Here is a 22266-nt window from a genome sequence, read left to right on the forward strand (position 1 = left end):
GCTTGGGGCCTCCTGGGGTTCCTCTGAACCTCGCTGTGCTGCACTGCCTTCCATGGGCTCCGTGGCGCGTCCAGGGAAAATGTGTTTAATAGCGCTGCCTGAGAAATACATTGTGGTCTGGGAAGAGTGATCCAGCATAACTTATTTAATATTCTGAAACTATTTTTCTTGAATCTGCTGTGGTTTATCCAGATATTTAACACATTCTGATCAACAATCTTGCTGGTAATTGATGCTTCGTAAGGACATACAGGCTGTCATGAGAAGAACTAAGCTGATGATGGCTTAGCTTGGTTCCTTCTTCCCTCTTTGATAACAAATACAGTTCTGGCACCCTTCCATTTCCAGAAAGCTGATTAACAAAAGTTACTGCCTTTCTCAGAAAGCCTCACAAGGAAAGAGATTTGGTGGAGCTGTCAGATATGGGGAGACTGAAGTGAGGCTCACAGGTTGTTACTTAGGCACTTGAACAAGTGGCCTGATGTAAAAAAAAAAAATTAAAAATAGAAAATAAAAAATAATCCATTACTGCTGCTTGGTTGAAACTTTGGACCTAATCATTTAGTTGGAGCCAATATTTCAGGCAACAGAATTGCTCGGATCATTTCTGACTTGCTTTGCAGGGCAGCAATTAGCAACACAGTGGCATTAACAAGACAGATTTACATGAGCTTTTGAAGTAAAAATTTAAAGAATCTGTAAAAGACCAACTACTTTAAAAATGTGAGAGAGAAGCTTCAGGACTGATTTTTCAGAGGTGGGTGCAAGGCTTTGCCCACAGGCAGCATGACCATCGGAGCCATCCTCTACCCTCTGCAATCCCCCCACTGCCCTGCTCCCCCAAGGGGGAAACCTCCTGCCTTCCGCACTCGACCTTTGTGTTGCTTTTCTTGCACGAGGATGGATGCTGCACATCTCCAAGTGCCCTCTCATCCACATTTGCGGTAAACACCCAGAACACCTGTTTACTCTGACTCACCTACTCCTCACACAGACTCTCCCTTTTTTTGACAGCAGACCTCACTCAGGTAGTATGTGCTGCTAATATCCTTTCAGGACCATGTAATAACATGCCTTATACCCAATTCCTAACATCCTTCAATCAGCTCAGCCAGTGGGCTAACTGCTTACGTTCCTGTGATTTATATAAGTGCAATTAATTTAAACTGCATCACTCCAGTGTTATGCTGGTGAAAATGCCCCGAGAGGGAGTACCTCACTGGTGAATCAGACCCTTTACTTTTAACAAACATACAAAAGAACAGATCCCGAGCCAGTGAAAATCTGCATGGCTCCATTCATTTCAACACACAAACTTAAACCAGCTCAAGGTCTGAATCACAGCTCATGTAACAGACTATTTAGATACAGACTAATGCCTCACATCCTGAAATGCAATGCTTTCCCAGAGTTGGCAGGGGATGGGGGACTTCTCAGATGGAGCAGAGCTGAGAGGGTGCAGGAACCACAAATGCAACCTTTCAAAAACGGTTTGTGGATTTCTTCATTTCTGTGAAGTTGAGGAAAGCAACAGCTTGTGTCTCTGCAAGCACTGCTCTCCTGGGAAGAGCTGTCTGTTCCTTCACCCCAGCTGCAACTCAGGTACCTGGGAAGTCCCTTTCCTTGCCACTTTCCCTTTCCTCCCATAGCCTGGGTGTGCTCCCTGCAGCTCGGAAATCCATGTGATACCTTTCACTGACAAGACACCAGAGTGAGATGCTGAACAGCTGAATCTTTTTAATCAGTTCTTGAAAATGGCGAACTTTCTCTGCACTTGTTTTGGCATCCCCAAGATTAAGAAGTCAGGCAGCTTGACAAAGCACTTTACTCTTACGTGTCTTAACAGAACCAGAGGGAATTTTTTTTTTCTTCACATCTATTCCAACACCTGCTACAAAAAAAGGGCTGGGGTGGTCTCTCTAGAACACCCACCTGCACCCCCTCCCGACAGGACAGAGCCCCAGCAACACACCAGCACGGCATACTGGTATGTGCCCAGGCAGGTGTAGTTAATACACAAGGCTGGGGGGGAGGATAGACCAAGAGTCAATCAGAGTGTAATTTGTGTTAGAAAATTACCAGCATTCAGCTGTCCAGATTTTAAAAATGCAAATATTTTCAAATTAAAAAACCTATCTAGATGTCTCCTCTAAATCAATCTAGATAACCAGAAAATTCTGTGGCACATTTAGGTGACTTTCATCCTAAATGAAATACATAATACAGATTGTACCTTCATAGGAAATCAAGAGGTCCTAAATATGCTAATGGAGAAGAATGTTTTAGAGACATTTAAATTACCTAGTCTATAATTTGGTGGGGGATCGCTTATCTGTGCATCTTTTAACTGCTTTGGATAATTAGGAAAATTTCCTTGGCAGTGCTTTAAGAGGATAGGCAAAAGAGTGACATAACTACTCCCAAGGAAGGAAAGATCGAGGTTTTGCATTCTGCAGAATTTTAAAGTAAAAAAGAAAGTATTCTTCACATGAACAGTCTGAAGCAGTGTGCACATTATGTAAAACCTCTCACCCCGCTCTGAAATGTAATCTTTCCCAGGGCTGTAATCTTTTCTCCCTCTCCTTGAACTCACTTGCAGTATCTCCCTGGCCCTTCTGCCTGGAAGGAGGCAGGTTAGGGAGGCAGGCTGCTCGTCTCTGGCCTTTCCTAAACACAACCGTTCAAAGGCAGTTCCCAAACACAGCAGGCACACCATCAGTTCAAAGGCTTCCATTAGCTCTGCCGGCTAACTTGTTATCTTGTAATGTCGTGTGTGTGTGCGCGTCCCCCTCCTTCTGCCCTTAATGAACAGTTTGTTCCATTGTAATTCTTATAGCAAACATCTGGAAACCAGACTTGTTTTACAAAAAAAAAAAAAAAAAAAAAAATCAGTGCCTATGACTTATCTCCGTCAGAAAGAAAAAATAATTCAGCTGAATCAGTAAACAGACTTTTTTTTTTTTTTTTTTTCCAAACCACTCTGACCGACACGTTTTTCTGGACCGAAGCTCCGCAGCGCACCATCCACCCGCCCTGCAGGACAGCGCGCGCCGCCCGCAGCCCGCGCCCCCGCGCGCGCGGCCCCCGGGGGGCGGGGCCGGGGCCGAGCCCGAGCCGGCCCCTGCAGCGGGATTGGATCCTGCCCGCGCCGCCGGGGCGCCCTCCCAGGGCAGCCGCCCGCTCGGAAGGGGCTGCGGAGCCCCCCGAGGTGATTGGCGGAGCGGGAAACCCTTCCCCCCTGCACCTGACGGGCGGGTATTTACGGCACTTGTCAGGGCGCCCGGCACTGCCTCTGCGCGGCCGCGGTGCGTGGGGCGCGCCGGGCCAGCAGCGCGGAACGGGCCGATGCGCTCGCACTGACCCTGCGCCTCCGCACCGCCGCGCCCGCCACGAGCAGAGCCGGGAGGAGGGAGAAGCCCTGCGTCCAAAATGCCACGCTCCTTCCTGGTCAAGAAACATTTCAATTCGTCCAAGAAGCCGAATTACAGCGAGCTGGACACTCACACAGGTAACAGGACGGAACGTGCCGCCGCCGCCGCGTCGCTGGGGAGGTGGCGGTGGTGGCGCGGCGGTGAGGAGGGGTGGGAGCGCTCGCCAGGCTCGGAGGAACGGGCGAGTTCCTCGCTAGCCCTTTTTTTCTTTCGCTTTACAAGGAGGGAGTTGTGAGAATCAAATCTGTCAGTGCTGCCCAGAATGAATCACAAGAGTTTGCTCGTCCACGCGAGCTCCAGTCACTTGGAGAGCATTTGGAGTTTTCCTGCTCCGTGTCTGCCGGTGGTGGAATTGCGACTTTTATACAAATCCTGCAGGAAGTTTCACTGCTTCATTGTGTCAGGCTGCATAGATCTGGAAACAGCACGCTGCCGTGAAGAGACGCTCCGACTGTAGTTTGTCTGTTCCAGGACACTGTCTCTACCCCTCAGAATATTTATGTATGAAAGAGCATTTCCTTAATCCTCCTTATATTCAGATGACCGTACTGTGTGTTTAATTTATGCACCTTTTAATCCCCTAAATGTTAATTTTGCTGCCTTTTGAAATACTTTTTTTGTTCTCTTACTTTAAAATTTTCTTCTTTCTCCAGTGATTATATCCCCATACCTATATGAAAGCTATCCGGTCCCTATCATACCACAGCCAGAGATCCTGAGCTCAGTAGCTTACAATCCCATTACTGTGTGGACTACAACTGGGCTGCTACCATCTCCGCTACCCAACGACCTCTCTCCGCTTTCTGGATACCCCTCATCTTTGGGAAGAGTCAGCCCACCTCCACCTTCTGACACCTCCTCCAAAGATCACAGTGGTTCAGAAAGTCCCATTAGTGATGAAGAAGAGAGAATCCAGTCCAAGCTTTCAGACCCCCATGCAATTGAAGCCGAAAAGTTTCAGTGCAGTTTATGCAACAAGACCTATTCCACTTTCTCTGGGTTGGCCAAACACAAGCAGCTGCACTGTGATGCCCAGTCTAGGAAATCGTTCAGCTGCAAGTACTGTGACAAGGAGTATGTCAGCCTGGGAGCGCTTAAGATGCACATCAGGACCCACACGCTACCTTGTGTCTGCAAGATCTGCGGCAAGGCTTTCTCTAGACCCTGGCTACTTCAAGGACACATTAGAACTCACACTGGTAAGAACAACCATTGCAATTGCAGTTTCTTGTTGCTATAACATCAGGATGCCTTTCTGCTATTTTTCTCCACAGGTGGAAAAAACCAGCAGTGTTTCTTTACTAACCTTGAAATAAGTCTGCTGAATTTCAAACTTATTGTTAAAAGACCAAATCCTTCCTCTTTGGGGGTGGGCAGGAGGATAGAGATAGCATGGTGTCATAGCTGTGAGCCAGATACTGGCATAAATCAGCGTTGCTCCCTTGAGAGTTTTAGGATGGTTTCTCCCACTTCCACTAGCCAAAGGTTTTGCTTTAAGGATTTTATGTTAACTTTCAGGCTTTGGAAATTGCTAACTTTGAGAAGGCTCCAGCTGACTCTGAATTCAAGCAGCAAAACCAGAAAGGCAGTGCATGAGGGGCTGCTTTCTGACTCCTTAAGCAGCTCGCAAGTTTTCCATGCGCTATCTCAAGTCATTAAGAATTAGAAACACATCATCACCAAAGTGAGTTTTGTTTTCTGTTGAGGCAAGATTTGATTCTGAGTATGGCACTGTGTACAACGTAACATCTGAACAGCTGTTTACTGCTTGTCATTCAAAGCCCTCAACCCCAGTAACTAAAGCAGTGCTAAGCAGAAAAAGTTCTATTAAAATATTTGAAAATCCTGGGAGGAGCCCAGCCTAAAAGTATTGCCTGCATCTGTAAATGCAGAAGGTGTCAGCAGCTTGTCTTTGGAGACTGCACCTAGCAGCATATTCTGAAAAAACTGAGTTCTGAAGTGCAGTCAGCAGTGCTGAAAGTTGATGGATCTGTAGCCTGGTTAATTTTTTGTTACACATTATTATAACAAATCCTTTCTGTTTGTTCATTTCTTAAGATAAAAGCAGGTTTTACCTGTCCTAAACATGTACTTTTTTAAAACTTTATCCTACTTTCCTTTGATGTTTCCTTTTTAGGAGAGAAGCCGTTTTCCTGTCCTCACTGCAACAGGGCTTTTGCAGACAGATCCAATCTGAGGGCTCACCTGCAGACCCACTCAGATGTGAAGAAATACCAGTGCAAAAATTGCTCCAAAACATTCTCCAGAATGTCTCTTCTGCACAAACATGAGGAATCTGGCTGCTGTGTAGCACACTGAGTCATGCAGTCAATGTTTACCTGGACTCAATGCATTTCTCCACTCCTGTTCCAAACGATAAGTGGAAATCCAAAGGCGTTTTCTAGTCTACTTTCCAGCCAAAAAAACCCAAACACCACCAAGCAAGCAAACAAACAAAATAGTGGAAGAACTTAAAATGTCAGTAGAAATGAGCTTTAAGTAGTTTCTGTTCAGTCACACATTCGCATTCTTAAGTGTGAATTCTGAAATATGGGGAAAGACCATGCATGACATTTCAAGTAGATCTAAAGGAAGAAGCATTATCAGCTTTCTTTGTAGATGAAGCCAAACGTAGGTTGCCTTTTCTTGCTTAGAAAAGGCCGCAAAGTTAACAATACATTCCTGCCAAGCCATTTCAACCAAAGAAACAGTATTTTAAGTGGAACTCTTAATTAAAATACTACCCAAGTGAATTTTACTAGACACCATTTATCTCAGGTGCCTTAAAAAGTATTCCAAGTTTACCTTAGTAAATGTTTAATATTATTCATTGCTGTGTTTTTTATTTTATTTTATTAGAAGCCAAGGCCTTCATTAATGAACTGAAATGCTTTAAAACTACATAATTAAGTGAAAAAAAATGTAACAGAATGTACGAAAAATTGAAAGCTACAAATTAACCGCATGTGCCTTTTAATAAAAAAAAAAAAAAGACTGTAGCTTCAAACATTCCTGGTGCATGCTTGACCATCTTTTAATATGGAATAGTTCCTCTAAACTTTTATCTTTTTTAAAAAACGGGAATAAGTGCAAGAGAGGGGATTCATGGGAGTTTGACAATTATTTTTTTTTTAAATGCACAAAGGAAATGCAATATTTTCAGCATTACCCCTCCAAGTGCCTTTTTTATTGATGATTTTGTAAAGTATGTGGACATAATGTAAATATTTTTATTTTTATATGATTGAATGTGTTATGAATGAAAGTAAATTGTTGCCTATAGCAGCATCTATAGATAACTTGAAGAAAGTGTGAAGTGAAATTTATGTTGTTTTCTAGCCACTTTTTTACAATAAACATTTTTAAGTAAGAGTTTTGTTGTTTGTTCTAATTAAAGAAAACAACCATATTTGGTTTATGAAGGCTTTAGAAGACAGAAAAGTGCAACTGTCTCTACATGACAAAATTAAGATAAAATTTCAGATGAATTTCAGATGCACATCCCAAGTTCACAAGTATTGAACATCAGAAAGAAATATACCCATTGTATTTTCAAACATTTAAAGCCATGCAGAGCATTTTTCTAGAGTCACTACTTTAAAACAGTATTCCTTTTCTGCTACTTGTCGTATGGCAACACTGTGAAATACATTTTATCAAAAACATTTAAAAGAAACTTCTTTCTTGCATTTTAGCAGTTGAAAGGATGCTATTAGAGCCACCTTATTATAGCACTTTTCCTGAGACTCTGACATTAGGAAACCTGGGTGTGATCCAAAGTTCATTAAAGTCAGTGGAGCCTTACAGGAGTTCAGTAAGATTTGCATGGTGATCTTTTAAAGCAGTAGCCAAGTCACAGTACGATATACTTTATATGGCCATTTCAGAAAGCTTAAAGATATTTTTATTAAAGTATCTTACATGTCAGAACTATCACAGGAATGTGTTATGACTGTAACAGCTAATACATCGGAAGAAAGAATTGTTCACTAATAAAAAGTAGAAATATTTTTCTTCAAGTTATTTGACTAAGGACTCTGAGATCCAAACTATAGAAAAGCATTACAATATCAACAAATCATGTCTCATCATTACTGACTAGTGCAAAACAACACTATTTTCAACTTTTAACAAAGTACAAAGCTAGACAACAGATAAGCACTAGCTGGCATTCAGCCTAAACACACCACATCTCCATTAGGGTACCAGCAAGAGCGAGTAATAGCAACAGCAAAATTCGAACAATTTAACAAGAATGTTACAGATGGGTAAACACAAAGTGCACATTTTTTGAAAAAGAGTACAATTCAGCAAAATAAGGCAACAGACCATGCATGCCTTTTGACTCCTCCAGCTGAGCTCTGCTGAGGAGTGCTTCAGCAGGACTGCACTGGAGTAACATGGGGAATAGGTACATGACAGAAGTTTTGTACCTTTTCTTCACAGAAAGCACAATACTGGAAAAAGATCGGCTCAAATGAAGCTTTTCATATTCTCCAAGCATCTTCTGACAAAATCTCAAGGTTATAACAACAATTCCCTAGTACCTGCTAGTTGGGTTTTTTTGTTGGTTTTTTTTTTCCAGGAAATAACTAGAGAGTTCAAGAAAGATAGGGTTAGTGGGAATTCGTGAGGTAACATTTTGAAATGAACACATGAAGGCATCAAATACCCTTGAAAAGTTTCATGTGGTTACTCTATTGATTTGCACTTCCATGTCATCTACTTTGAAGTGCTTAGGCTCCAGCAGCTCTTTTTGCAGCTTTCTCTTCCCAGAGCAAAGTTTACTGGAGTATGAGTAAAGCTCTGGCAGTCAACAGCTATTTGTACTGTCAAAGTTCTAGGTTTGCTCTCCTGTGTCATGTCACAAGGGCTTTCCCATTGTTTTAATTCACACTTCAAATTCTCTACGCCCATAGTAAATGAAATAACATAAGAGCTTGACTTCTTGAATGAATGGTAATGCTACTGTTGTCCTTAAGGGAAATCAGATGAAAACTTCATCAAAATACAGTATGCTAAACCAAACACAAGTAGAACTGGTCTGATTTGGAGATGACAATTAAGATATGCTACTTTGCATGCCTGTAACACCTGTACTCATAAAACACAAAGATGGGAAAGGCTAGAAGCTCTTCTGGCTCATCTCTTTAATTGAAATAGAATGCTCTATCACAGATCCCTAGCTCTCTGTCCAGTTGCAGCATAAACTTCCCAGGCGGCTGAATTTCTCTGTTTTTTCCTGTGAGACTGCTTTCTATTTGCTGTCAGGATGTTTCTCCAAAACATTTTCCATTAATATTTTTACCTCATTACTTAGAAATGCCCTTCTGTACCTGCACAAGCTTCTTATCAATGTAAATTGAATGCTGGTCAATGACTCCTTTGACTTTCTCAAAACGTGATGGAAAATCTCCCTCCATGGTGAATCTACCTGTTGAATCTCTTTGGCCATTGCTATATTTCTTACAAGACAGCTCTCATTCTACATCCAAATAATCAATTTTAAAAATCTTTCTTAGGAAAACATCCTCCCTTCACTCTGAATATTTTCCAAAATCAGTCACTTTTTTTCTTTTTTACTTTTAGTTTTTGACACCAGTGCTAAATGCAATTCTTTTAAATAAAAAGTTATCAAAAGACCAGTCCCTCCTCTAAAGGCACCTGAATGACAGCTACCGATATACACCATGATTCATAGCTTATTTAACTCTTCACCAATTAGTTGTTTAAAATCAGTAGACCTGGGGAAGGGACTCTTGCCCAGAGGTTATTCTGAATCCCTAAATATACACCTTTTGGATTATATGATTGCCCAGTATAGGGAATAAGAGCTAGATACTTTCTTTAGGATGTTCTGGCAATTTACTTTCACCTCCTGATTGTACATTCAGTGTGCAGAGACAAGCCGAACCACCACAGCACATGTGCAGTTACAAGTCAAATGTATGAGTTTCCCAAGGCTGAAGGCCTCATTGATTCACTTTGGTTTCCTCTTTTCCCTTGCTTCCATTTGGACATGATTTTCACTTCAGAGGCAGTAGAATGAAGAAATATGTGCATGGAATTAAGACAAAGTACACATTTGTGCTCAAAGCACCACAATTATCCTACCACCCAATGTGAAGTTCAGAAAATCATCTTACGCATTCACCAAAGGGTTAAAATAAGTGCCTCTCAGAGTAAGGGACCATGAAATCTGTCTCCTGTATTTTACTCTATTATTTTGATTATTATAGTTCCTGTTACCATTAAGCAAGCTCAGGGCTTATTACCCTAAGCTCCATAAAATTGCATAAAAAAGCAGCACCCTAAAGATGCCATAATTTCAATTAAAAAAGGAAGGGCAATGGAAAACCTGGTAATTTAATTCTGATGTCTTGTGCTACAGCTGATTTCCCCTGCCACAAAAACAAGTCAATATTTCACCTTCAAATATATCTTCTTTTGTTTTTTGGGTTTTTTTTTTGAACAAGACATCTTCAATGATATAACATTACTGCTTTAGAAATAATAATTTTTACTAGCTTTCCTGGACTTTTGTTTTTGTCTCTTTAAAGTAGGTGTTTTAACAGGTAAAATACATAAACCAGGACAATTGTAATCCTGGTTCACAGAAATATAAAGAGCGGAATGTGAGAAGCACACTCCAACCTGCATATGTTGTAATATCAAATGACAGATGCAAGAAGTAAGAACAGACCGTGCAAGTGAAAGCACAGAGTCATGGAACAGCTGAGGTGGGAAGGCACCTCTGGAGATTGCCTGGTTCAACCCCTCAGCTCAAAGCAAGGTCTATAGAGTAGTTTACCCAAGGCTGTGTCCAGTTGGGTTTTGAATATCTGCAAGAATGGAGACTCCACAACCTCTCTGGGCAGCCGGTGGCAGTGCTCAGTCATCTTTACAGTATAAAAGTTTCTTTCTTAAGTTTAAAAGGAATTTTCTGTATTTCAGATGGCATGCACTGCTTCTTGTCCTGTCACTGGACAACACTAAGAGGCTGGCTGTCATCTTTACTACCTCTCATCAAGTATTTATAGACAATGGTAAGTTCTTCCTTGAGGTTTTTCTTCTCAAGCTGTCTCAGTCCCTCCCATATGATAGGTACGCAACTCTCAATTACCTTTGTGGTCCTTCATTGGACTCCAGTATTCCCATGTCCACCTTGTACTGGTGAGACCCGAACTGGACCCAGCACTGAAGATGGACTTTGCAATTGGTGAGTAGAGGTGGAAATACAGCTCGGTTTCTGATGGGATGCTGATAGGATGTATAAAGCTTGTGGAAATCATATGAGCCTTAACAGTAGAGTACAAACAAAAATTACTCTCTGTCCCTTCTTCCCAAAAACTTTAATTCATTCCAAATCTATACAAAGTCATCAGGAACTTTGAAGGGTATGGGACTGTGCTTTCCTGGGAGAGCAAGAGTGCCCTGTCCTGTTGCAGAGGACAGCATTGGTCAGATGGACAGATTACCACACAGGTGAGTGTGTGAGTATGTGAAATGGGTTTCTTAAAGGGGTGCACATCTTGCTGCAGAGGCATATCTTTTTTGAGATACTGTATGAAACATGGCTTAGCAAAGTCCTTGAGGCTGCGGTGCAGCAATATTTGCATCACTGTCTTTTCTGAGGGACACATAGCCAAGCCATGCTAGAGGTGGGGGTTTTTTAATACACAAAAGTTGTGTTGTTTTCACTTGTTTGACACTTTTGTCACCTGGTTCCTCTTCACTTACCTTTTCAATACTTCAGGAATGGCATCTAAACTGATGCTTTTTTGTGGTTTTCTTTCCAGGTCACTCACCATTTTGGGTACAAAAACATAAGTAAGTGCTCCTTCATGGCCCTCCCTCTTTTGTTTTCCCTATGCCTCTGTAAGACAAAAGTTATTGCAAAATGCAACAGCTGTTTTTTGTGACATCCCTCTTCTCTCTCCCTGTTACCTGGGTATTGAATATACCCATCTCTTACCTTTGTTCATCTCTGCTTTATATGTACCACCAGAAGTTTGTCCAGTGTGTACGCTAAGCAGCTGCAAGATGGATGGAGATCACCATTTGGCAGCCCTTGCCAAGGGGGAATAAATGCCCTTTTATATGTCTTTTATGAAAACATATTTTTACATCATTTTGTCAAAAGAAGACATAGAAAACAACAGTCACATGAATGCCAGCTCAAATTCACATGGCTTCCAACATTTTCGACATAGCTTTCACCCTGTTACTTGAAAGAGCAACTGAGGTGCATTCACATGGTCTCTTCACACAGGTAGACATACAGCTGAGCAGCCTGCACATTCAAACACACAAATCATTTCGCTGCAACTTTAATTTGGGGTATCTGCTTCAGAAAAACCCACAAAGATCACTCACTTTGTTGCTAGAGCTATTCCTCAATTAAAAAAAGTGGGGTTTAAATGCATGCACAAGGGTGCTTTCTAGCAGCAAAAAGTTAAAGGAGGGTGTTCTTCAGATTGTTTACACATCCACTCAGCATAGGAAGGACTCAGAGTGCTACACATTCTGGAGCAGAATACTTTCCTAGAGGTTTAGCTTTACTTACATTATAAAACAGTGCTTTTTGCCTAGCCAAAGAAGACTACAGAAAACCATTCCTCACCTTGTTAAGCCTCTTCATTCTCCTTACTTCTCATATTTAAGCCCACTCTGCCAGTGCTTTCTCTGCCTTACATAAGAATCATCTCCTTCCCAGATGTGTCTGACAGGGGATCAGAGTCAGGGCATCACGGATCTTTTAATACTAGAGAGATGTGGGCATTGCTATGTCCTCTAACCATCTCTAGATGTGGGTTTGAACAACAAATACATGTTGCATGCTGGGCCATCAAATGGCAGCAGCCCCCAGCCGTCACCTTTTCATATCTTCTTCAAAGGCATGACCTGGGAACACAGGAGCTTGGTCTAACACATCCCTCACAGAGAAGTGCCTACGTCTCGCTGAGTCCTGTGGGTTCCCAGTACGAGCACTGAACAACAGAGTACCAAGTCACAGACATCTGCTAAGTCGCTAATAAGCAGCAGTTAAAGTATAAAGTTGCACCGCAATTAGCTCAGATTTTTCACATGTCCCTAAACCAGAGTAAATTCCTTTGAGTGTAACCTGCCCTCTCATGTGGGCTGGCAGATCGTCCACAGCTGACAATGAATAAAGAGTTAGAAGAATGAAAAATGACAGTTATTAAATAACTCCAGCAAAAACTGAATTAATAACAATCAGCAAGCTAAAGTAATAATATTATACATAAAAGACTAATAACCGCCCTCACCTCTGTAAAAGCTGCATCATATTTAGCATTGAATCATTAATTTTTCACATTTTTGTATGTTATAAAAAGGTATCTTGGAAGACAGTTCACCAAGATTTGTAGCAAAGTATTCACTATTCATCCATAATACGTGAAACCGGGCCAGGCTGCTATGTCCTGGGGAAATTTAAAAAAGAATCTTGTGACTTGTGATGGACATTTTGGTGATGTTTGTGAAACAGCTTGGCATCCCAGCCCAGATCCTAACTAGTTCTGACCAGACAAGGCCTATCCTTAAAAACAGTCAGGATTTCTGACAGCCCTGACTTCTGACAGAAAATCACTTTTTGTGGAAAACGGCTTTGAGCTTCTAGGTAGTTGCAAGAAATTGCTCCACTCTGTTTCTCTTTCCCCACTTTTCCCACTATTGCAGAAAAAAAAGTTGCTATTGCTGATATTTTTAATTCCCAGCAACCACTCTTCACAGGTTACAAAATCGTTACTGTAGGTTCTGGTTTGGCGGTCACGGCAGAGAGCCATGAGCGGGGGCTGCTTCCAAATGCTCTGTATGTCCACAGAGTACGTCAGTATGCCACAGTGGCAGGACAACATGGGTTCTGGGAACAAAGAGAAGAAAAAGAGAGGTCTTCAGGACTGTTGACACAACAGCCTTCATAGGAGGGCATGGTAGTTAATAGATATTTACAAGCAGTAAATATCAATTACGAATTACCTTCCAGGTCAGGCTTCTGTAACAGGAGAAACTCAGAAGTTCAGCACTGTTTAACTTTGAGAAGAAATTTTGACTCCAGCAAAGACTGCAGCTGATAAATCAGGTATGTCTGATTACTGTTCTTATTGCCATAAAATATAGGAGGTACTAAGGACTAGTAAATCTTTTCTCACTACACATACATAAACTATGAATAACAGGAACATCCAAATATATAATATATAAATATACATATATATATATATTAAAAACATTTAAAATGAAACATACAGAATTAAATTTTGGAACATACTTTAAGAAACAGCTCTGCTACAATGCTGGTTAATTTTTATTTAAATGTAAGCTTTTAACTAAAAACACGCTTCCATTGTTTTTCAGCTTTTAAAAACAAGAATATTCATATTTTCTCTCAGATAAAGCAGTCTTTTCCAGTTTTGTATAAAAAAATCAAAACCAAACCCAAAACAAAACCCAAACAAACAAGAAAAAAAAAAAAACCACAAAACTCGAGAGTATTCTTCCTTTCCACCAACTTACTTAGATCCCAGAAGGCACTGAAGGGAACTGAGTTATTCTGAAAATCCTGATACTATGCTCCTATTGGTTTTATGTCTATCTGGCATTCTGGTGTTGAAAATTCTCCTATGTACAGGGTATTCTGGGACTGTCCCATACAGTGATTTTCTCCGAGTGAACTTTGCACTTGCCACTGCCAGAAGCTGTATTTCAAATCTGTATAGACATTTGCGAACAGAAATGGCAATTTTTGAAAATCCTTTGCTGTAGTGTGATCCCATGTACTACATACACCATATGGATTATTTGTTTAGGTTTGTAGTGTTAAGAAGGAAGTAGAGCCAGAAGTCTGTAAACCTAGGCATCTTGTTCTTCCTTAAACACTGACCTATTTGGAGCTCTATAGGTCCTTTCTTCTAATAAAACTTTTTTCTTGCTGTATGATCACACAGGCTGGAGAGGGATCAGAATTATCTGTGATGAGCTCTTGCCTTTTCCTGCATTGCTGCAGTTTGTATGTCAGGTTGCAGTGCTAGCAACGATGAGGGGGTAAATCTGAGTTTCTGTGGCAAGTTTATAGGGGTTTTCAGCATCTTCCTCCATGCTTTTTGTTATGTACCTGTGGAAAGAATGCACGATATGGACTTATCATTTAGGCCAAGTTCAAGTGATTTTTGAAAGTATGATTCCTCACAGATTTTATGATAACTGCGGACTTGATGTTAAATCTGAGCTTCCATATATATGAGAAGCTTGTTTTATTCATCTTCAGTAAATGCCTTACCACCTCATTTATCTCCATGTTTAAAACAAAAAGTAAAAATTTCACAAGAAGTCTCTTGAACACAGCCTGAAATTATGGATCTTCTCTTTGCACTTTTAGACGATGAGCTTGAGAGGGTAAACACTGCACACACCATGCTCGCTGCTGCATGCTGACACTGTTAGAAGGAGTGTTACAGCTCTCAAAGGAAATAAATGCCTATTTGCATCTTTGGTCACAAATGAAGAGGAAGGATCTGTTCTGCAGCATTTGCAAAACCAAAAACGTGTTGCCATGATGTGTGTCATTTTGGTTCCCAACTTTAAACAGGAAATAGCTCTTAGGTCTTTTAGTCCAGTTAATCTTGTCTTGCTCACAGTACTTTGTTCCTAAACATAAAGGAAGTTGTTTTCTCAGAAAGATCTTAGAATTTGGCATAGAACTTTTTTTTAGGGGCCCATAACTAAAATTGCAACATATATTACCTACACAGATGAACATTATAGCTCAGTATCCATGCAATCCCTCATTTTGAAAGGAGGAAGTAATATTTTGAAGAGGTGCCATGTAAAGTCAAATCATGCATATTTATTGCTCCTTCACTGATGACCAAGTCAAACTATCTAGGAGCAGGACAGTCTGTCTTCTCCCTTGAAACAGAGCCACTTTTGTGAATGTTAATGCTCACTATGTTGGATGAGATTGTTGTTTAGCCTTGTTTTCATGGTCTTTAATGCCCTGGTAGCAGCACCTAACATGCAGCCAGGAGCCACCACATTCCGACCTGGTGAAGCTGGAAGAATGCAGGCCAATATTTAACTCGGGTATCCAAGGATGAGCCTTCTTTCCAGGAGATTTTGCTGATGTAACGGTGAAGCAAAGTCTCTTAGCATATGCACAATTCATATTGACAAAATGTGCTTTGCTAACAGTGCTTCTCCTGTTTGCCCAAGCACAAGAACAACTCATAAGCCAATATAACTACAACTAGCTTTTGTCACTACAGAATTGCTGCAAGGAAAAAAACAAGAGCGAAAAAGAAAAAAAAATAACCACAAGAAAAAGCCCAACAGTGCTACACTCTTGGCAAAAGTTCCTGACACAGACCTGATTTCAATCGCAGGCCAGTACAGTTTACACACTTTCTTGCTCCCAGGATTGTGCCTAAAGTATAGTCCTGACACTAATGCTTAAATTACAGGGGTTTGAGGTGACTTGTGATGGGAGTTAGGGTGCAAAAATGTATGCTTGATGTCAGAAGAAGAGCCAGAAACAGTCCTTCTCACAGTGGGACTACAGCAAAAATGCCAGAGTTGATCTTTTTGCTTGCATTTTATTTTCTCCTTGCCTGCTTTTAGTGAGGATGAATAATGTCCATGTCTTGTAACACCTCGGTAATAGTTCAGCAGGATTGCTGTGACCCTTCCTGGTTGGACCAGGACTGATTAGCTGCAGATTTTGATGTATGAAACCCAGCTGACAAGCCAGGCTTGCAGAGTCTGTATTGTTGCAGTTTCTGTTGAGCAGTGTAAAATTGTCATTTCTGTTGCTCTTTGAGGGAGAAACTAATAAGCTGGCGGAAATGGAGAGTTGAAGTGAAATGCATTTCCTTAATTACTCCTGATTTAGTTTTTGCAGATAACTACACATACGTGGATGTGCTGAGCTGGGAATGTTGCATTTTGGTTTTAGCCATTTGAATCTCCCATCTGCTTATGCCAAAGATGAACCTTTCCAGGTGATCTAAAATGTAGACTTCTTAACTGATGTGAATGGCAGCCTTCCTGCTTTGAATTCCAAGTTGTAAAAAGAGAGTTACATTGTCAATCAGCCAGCAAATGGTGCTGCACTAGCCTTTCTAGAAAAACAAACAATGGGTAATAAATGACTTTATGGTAGGATTGAATTTAAAACAAAAAAATCCTTATCAGTGCAATATGTTTTCTGGCCCACTAAAACTCTTCTGTTTTAATCTGTTCCAGCTACATTACATTTCCTTTTTTTTTTTTTTTTAATTAAAACAAGCCCTTCTAAACATATATATGTATGTATACATACAAATGTAGGTATGTATATACATGGAAACATTTTCTGCACTTAAGCAAAGATAGAAGAGGGAAATGACACTCTAAATGATACTTCAGGGGGGTTTGAGCAGTGCCATTAGTATGTGGCACATTCCCATTCTCCTCTGTATTCCAAAATGTTAATTTCATTAAAAACACTACAGTGAGTCTCTTGTTCCTATGGTTACCTAGAAAAAACAGAGCTCTGACAGAAATCAGGTGTAACCAGTACACTTGTAGTCACCTTCAAGAAGCTAAACAACACGCTGCAGACAAGTCTTAAAGAGATATATTGGCACCACTTCACTCAGAAAAGTTTCAATGGGGACAGTGCTCAAGGAGATGATAAATGTTAGCAAAGGAACCAGTTCTCTGGCTGACCAAAGCATGGAAGGAGAGCGTGGGAGAACACCATAGAGCAGATCTTCACTATTTATTGAGCGATATTTTACTTTGCTGTTGCAAACAGGAGGAGTTAAGCAAGAAGAAGAGAAAACAAACTGCTTAGCAGGTAAAAATAAAGCGCAGGAGTTCCACTGCATCCCAGAGGCCTTTCAAAGCTAATGGGTATATGTGAAATCAATGGATACATGAAGCTTCTTGGATCCTACTGGATTACTTTTGTAAAAACATAGAAAAACTCTACTGGGAGTGTCATCTCCTAAGAAGATTTCTGGGATTTTCAACACTGGAAAAATATTATTGTTTCCACCTTCTTTTCCATTCAGTTCTCACTTTCGAGCCACATAAATTGCATGGCACAATGAACCAGTGCATGGACTGGTTTCCAGAGCCAAGTAGCCGATATGCTGCAGGCTGGCTAACAGACCCAAAGGGAATACACTGTATTATTTTATTCAAACATCTTATCCTACAGTTTTCAACATCTATAAAGAAGAGTCAAGCACATAGTTCCCATACTAGTCAAGAAACCTTTATGCTTATGGAATATAGTCAGTTTGTTTTCTTTATTTGGGCTTTTCCCTGACTCTTTAATGGCAGCACTGAAGTGTAATGCTCCTGTGTAGGTTTACCATTCACCTGTGTTATCCTTTTTCCCTAGCACAAATTAAGCTGGGACACAACTGAGGTTTTGGGTTTGGATTTCCTCTGTGTATTCAGCAATCTCATCAGAGCAAAATAGAGCCAGGTATCTTCCTGTGCCCATGAACATACATCACTTACGTTTGCTTAGGAAATCTGATGCATTCAGGAAACACTGGTCTTACTAGTTGTAAGCAACACAGCTGTGAAGAGTACTCAGAGCATCACATCAGACCTACTGCATAAATGCAAACTCTTGATCTGCACCTAAGTGAGAAGTCACATGCAACTCCAAAGTGTCACATTTTCTATACATTCAGAAACCTTCTGGAATATCAAGGAGAACATAGCAATCCTACTTCTACATAGATGTTCTGAAAAAAAGGGAATCAATATGCACCAAGCAACACAGGAGAGAATTTCAGTTTTTAATAGAGATGAGGATGGGAGATAAGACTGCCTACATACGCAAGGGATATAGAGCACAAATCCAATCCTCCTTCATCTATGCCTCAGCCCAGGAGCTGCAGATTATAACCTTTCACCCTGTACTGCACACAGTGAGTGTTCAGCTCCCAAGTGCAGAGCTAGTTTTACGCTGGAGTTTTCAAAGTGCCTGGCTCCAGTGAATAGACACAGTCTTCCCTTTTTTGGCTCCCCACTAAGTAATGCCTGCAGAATATGTCAGACAAATGCTGGAAAGGTCAGGGGGCAATGGCTGACAGGAAAGCTGGTTCTCATGGCTCTATCCACAATATCGTCCTGGTGTCGTACAGTCCTGGTCTCTTGGTGCACATCTGGTTACATTCTCACTGCATGTCAAGGCAAAACATTGGTGAGCAGCCTCACTTTCCCATGCAGGGAAGCTTGGGCATACAGGCAAGGTACATTTCAATAGGTCTCATGTCCTACGGTAGGGAACAACCAACACTGTAATGTGTGAATTTGCTCCAGAGTCTAGTTGAATCCATTATATCCCAATTTTTGTTAACATTATATATATTTTCCACAGGCCAAAGGTCAAGAAAGTGTTTTCCGACTGCAGCATAGAAATGGTGTGGTTTGCATCATGTCATGTGGGTGTCAGAGAAAGGAAAAGACCATAGGAGATCTGCATGTGTCCCTGTGGCTTGCCCCTTCAAGGCCGCTCCATTCCACAGGTAGGTGTTGTGTTGCAAAGCTTACATGGAAACCTCACAGGACAGAAGAGCTAAACAGAATCACAGTCGGTAGCTCAACAGCAAAAGCTTTCCACCCCTGTACTGCTATTTGAAAAAGGGGCAGCATTTCAGAAGCTTTTAGGAAAAAAACACACACTTAGATGCTGCCCTATTTAAAATCTGGCCTTGCGCATGCTGAGTTGAACAGCAGGTTTGGAAAGTCCCATCAAGGAGGTCATGCTATAAATTCAGATTTATACCCCTATCAGGTAGAACACAGGCTTAAATCCATCTCCTGCATTTAAGTCCATGCACCCGGACTACTGTGCTATGACTCATAGTCCAACCTCCTCTCTTTCCTTTTTACACCTGGATACCTCGCAGACTGGTAGTTAGACCACTTGGAGGTGAAAAGCTGGTTCAAATTCTACCAGGTGGGGTGATGCCTAAACCAGAAGTTCCCAGGGCTAACCAAGCACATGCACTCGCAGCAGTGCATGGATCAGTACAAGAGGATAATTATTTCCTGAAGTCCTGTGAATGTTGTCTTACACCTTCTTAGTTTGTATTGCAGGCAGCTCCAAAGATATATTTTAAATGCATTAAACAGATTAGCTTATGTTATACATATATATTAAACATAAACCTGTGAGAGTAGTCAAACAAAGGCACTGGAACAGGTTGCTTAGAGAGGCTGTGGAGTCTCCGTCCTTGGAGATATTAAAAACCCAACCAAATACAGGCTGGGGAAACCTACTCTAGCTGACCGTGCTTGAACAGGGGAGTTGAATGAGACAGTCTCCAGATATGTCTTCCAACCACAAGAATTCTGCAATTCTGTGATTATAAAAAAAAGGGGGAGGGGGGAAGTAAGATTTTAAGGTTTTTTTTTTATTATTTTCATGTGAGTAAAAAGGCCTAGAGAAAAATGAGATTGTTTTGAATCAGATCGATGAAATGTATTTATTGTTTTAGCCACAGAACTGCAAATTCAGTTATGGTCTTAATTCCATTTACTGAACCCCCCTAAATTCTGGCCTTGTTTTCACTCCGTTGAGGTACAACAGCATTGATGGATGTGTGTGGCACCAGTGTGAATGGGATGTGAAATCATGTGCTTTCCCCTCACATGAAGAGGCATTCCAGCAATGATTAATCATGTATTTTCTCCTTTGGCAGCTATTCACAGAGGTTTTCATTTGCAAGGCATGATTTCTTTTTCTTTTTATTGTCATCGTGGTGAAGTCCCTAATAACTGACATTTACTGAGGGAGCTAGGTGCAGATTTGTCTGAGATGTATAGGAGATGGGCTAATTCTATGTACTATCAACCTGGCTTCAAGAAATCTCAGAAATACAAGTCTTCCAGCTGAGATTTATTGACATTTCTTAAAGTCCTGAATTTTTTTCCCTTGAAGCATTTAGTTCAGTAGATCTTTATCAACCTATACCTGTACATACATGAAGATCCATAGGCAAGGACACATGTTTACAACAAATTGCTGAGACTCTCCACATCTGAGGTTGTTTCTGCATATTCATGAGTACACCTAAGGGCTGAAATATCTTTTCTGCATGACAGATTTTGCCCTAATAATTTGTACAGTATATCATTCAAAAATAGTAACTACTTCTGGACAGGCATTTCTGAAGTTTCTCAAATGTATTTTCATGGTTGCCTGAAGTTTTCTTGGTGTATTTAAGTACAACAGATGCTATTTTGTTTTGGTGATGCAAATGATAAAATCTTAGAGAATCTTTCATGAGAAGTGTCTATGAGAAGATTGGAAATACCACAAACTTGTATTTTCATATTTCTATTGATCATTACCATGTTTCTTAATGCCAGAACCTCTAGATCCTGGAAAAATCATAATATTAAGACAAATTGCTAAATAAATTTGGAAATAAACAGCAAATTGGATGTGGAAATACAGGCTTCTATCATTAAAATATATATTCCCATGTCTTATTTATTTAGGACTGTGTTTATGACAAAAACCTTTAAAAGAGGTGAATTAAGTTTCTTATCCTGATTTGGTTAAACTAGGCAAATTTGAAGTTCATTTTCTTTTTTTAATTTGGTACACAATCTATTTAAACCTGTTGCAGTGGAGCAGCATTTATGTTTCCAAGCAGCAAGAAATCCCAGTTCCTTTATTTATTGATTTACAAATTTGCCGCATATATCATTTGTTGCATCAGGCTTTTTCTCTCATAAAGAGACCTTCGTTAACCAAAGTGGAAATTATTTGCCATCAAAAGGAATTTGAGTATTTACAATTAATTATACCTTATTTTCCCCAGGGCATCCAAAGCACAGCAAGATCTGTACTGTCATTGCCTATCATCTCTAAAACGTGAGATGCCAACCATACATATTTAATTGAACAGTGTATTCAGTTAAACCAATAAAACTATATTGTTCTTATCAATATCACTTATCGCGCTTGTCTGAAGCATGAAAAGTATGTATTCTTATTTAGCATTTTATTGACGGCAGTGGAAAGTGAAACTATATATTTCCTCATAGTTTCCCTCCTCCTGGAGCAATTTCTGCAGGCCATTTTGTTCTTTACCATCTTTCCTGGTATGAACTCCAAGGCTGGAAAATAGACTGCAGCAAAACCTCAGTGTAGGAGTACCTCTGGACAGTACACACTCACTGCTTCTGCATATGTCATGCAGGGGTTAACTGTCAACTGTTTGTGCAGAAGAACCAAAAATCTAGATCAAGCAGTTAAACCTAACTGACAAAGACTAGTTCTTATCTTTCTCCTTATTTATCTCAAATAAAATAATATAAAATATAATCTCAAATAAAGAGATTTCCAGGCTCTTAAAATTAGTTTTACTAAGTTTTTAAAATTATTTTCTTAATTATTTTTTTTTAAATTAAGTCTTGCATGCCCTTTATTCGTTAGACATCTGTAACAATGAATGCACATTCACAGTGGCTACAGCTTAGCAAACCTGTTTAGGCAAATATGTGCTTAACTTTCTGCTACCGTTCAAATCACTGCAATGTAAAAGGTACCTGATTTACCATAGGCTGTGAGTCGAGCTTTGCTCCACTTTTTTTGCCCAGACACTGGGCTAGATACAGCCACAGTGTCAGTAGTTGATGCTGACCATAGTGAGGACTTTCCATTGTGAGACTTTTCCAGTGTTTGTGTCATATAAAGTAGTGCTAGAGGGATAAGGAGGATGAGAAAAACTTCCCACCTTTCATTCCTCCTTTCCCTAGGACATCAATTCCAAAAAAGCAATGCTCCAGCATTTTT

At 40.5% G+C, this 22266-nt stretch overlaps 1 protein-coding gene across 1 annotated transcript; it reads left to right on the forward strand.

The window, feature by feature from the left end:
• Positions 1-3226: 3226 nt before the first annotated feature.
• Positions 3227-6803, forward strand: SNAI2 (snail family transcriptional repressor 2). The gene is made up of 3 exons (XM_037381725.1): positions 3227-3508; positions 4085-4630; positions 5569-6803. The coding sequence occupies exons 1-3, from the start codon at positions 3430-3432 to the stop codon at positions 5748-5750; spliced, it is 807 nt and encodes a 268-aa protein (XP_037237622.1). The 5' UTR covers positions 3227-3429; the 3' UTR covers positions 5751-6803.
• The last annotated feature ends 15463 nt before the right edge of the window (positions 6804-22266 follow it).

This window comes from Falco rusticolus, chromosome 3 (genome assembly GCF_015220075.1).
Source record: "Falco rusticolus isolate bFalRus1 chromosome 3, bFalRus1.pri, whole genome shotgun sequence".
NCBI lineage: Eukaryota > Metazoa > Chordata > Aves > Falconiformes > Falconidae > Falco > Falco rusticolus.

What these genes read in the sequence shown, in the direction of transcription:
- SNAI2 (XM_037381725.1), top strand. Translation starts at nt 3,430, where the DNA reads ATGCCACGCTCCTTCCTGGTCAAGAAACATTTCAATTCGTCCAAGAAG. An exon ending in CGAGCTGGACACTCACACAG is followed by an intron (nt 3,509 to 4,084) that starts GTAACAGGACGG and finishes TTCTTTCTCCAG; the next exon opens with TGATTATATCCCCATACCTA. An exon ending in ACACATTAGAACTCACACTG is followed by an intron (nt 4,631 to 5,568) that starts GTAAGAACAACC and finishes TTTCCTTTTTAG; the next exon opens with GAGAGAAGCCGTTTTCCTGT.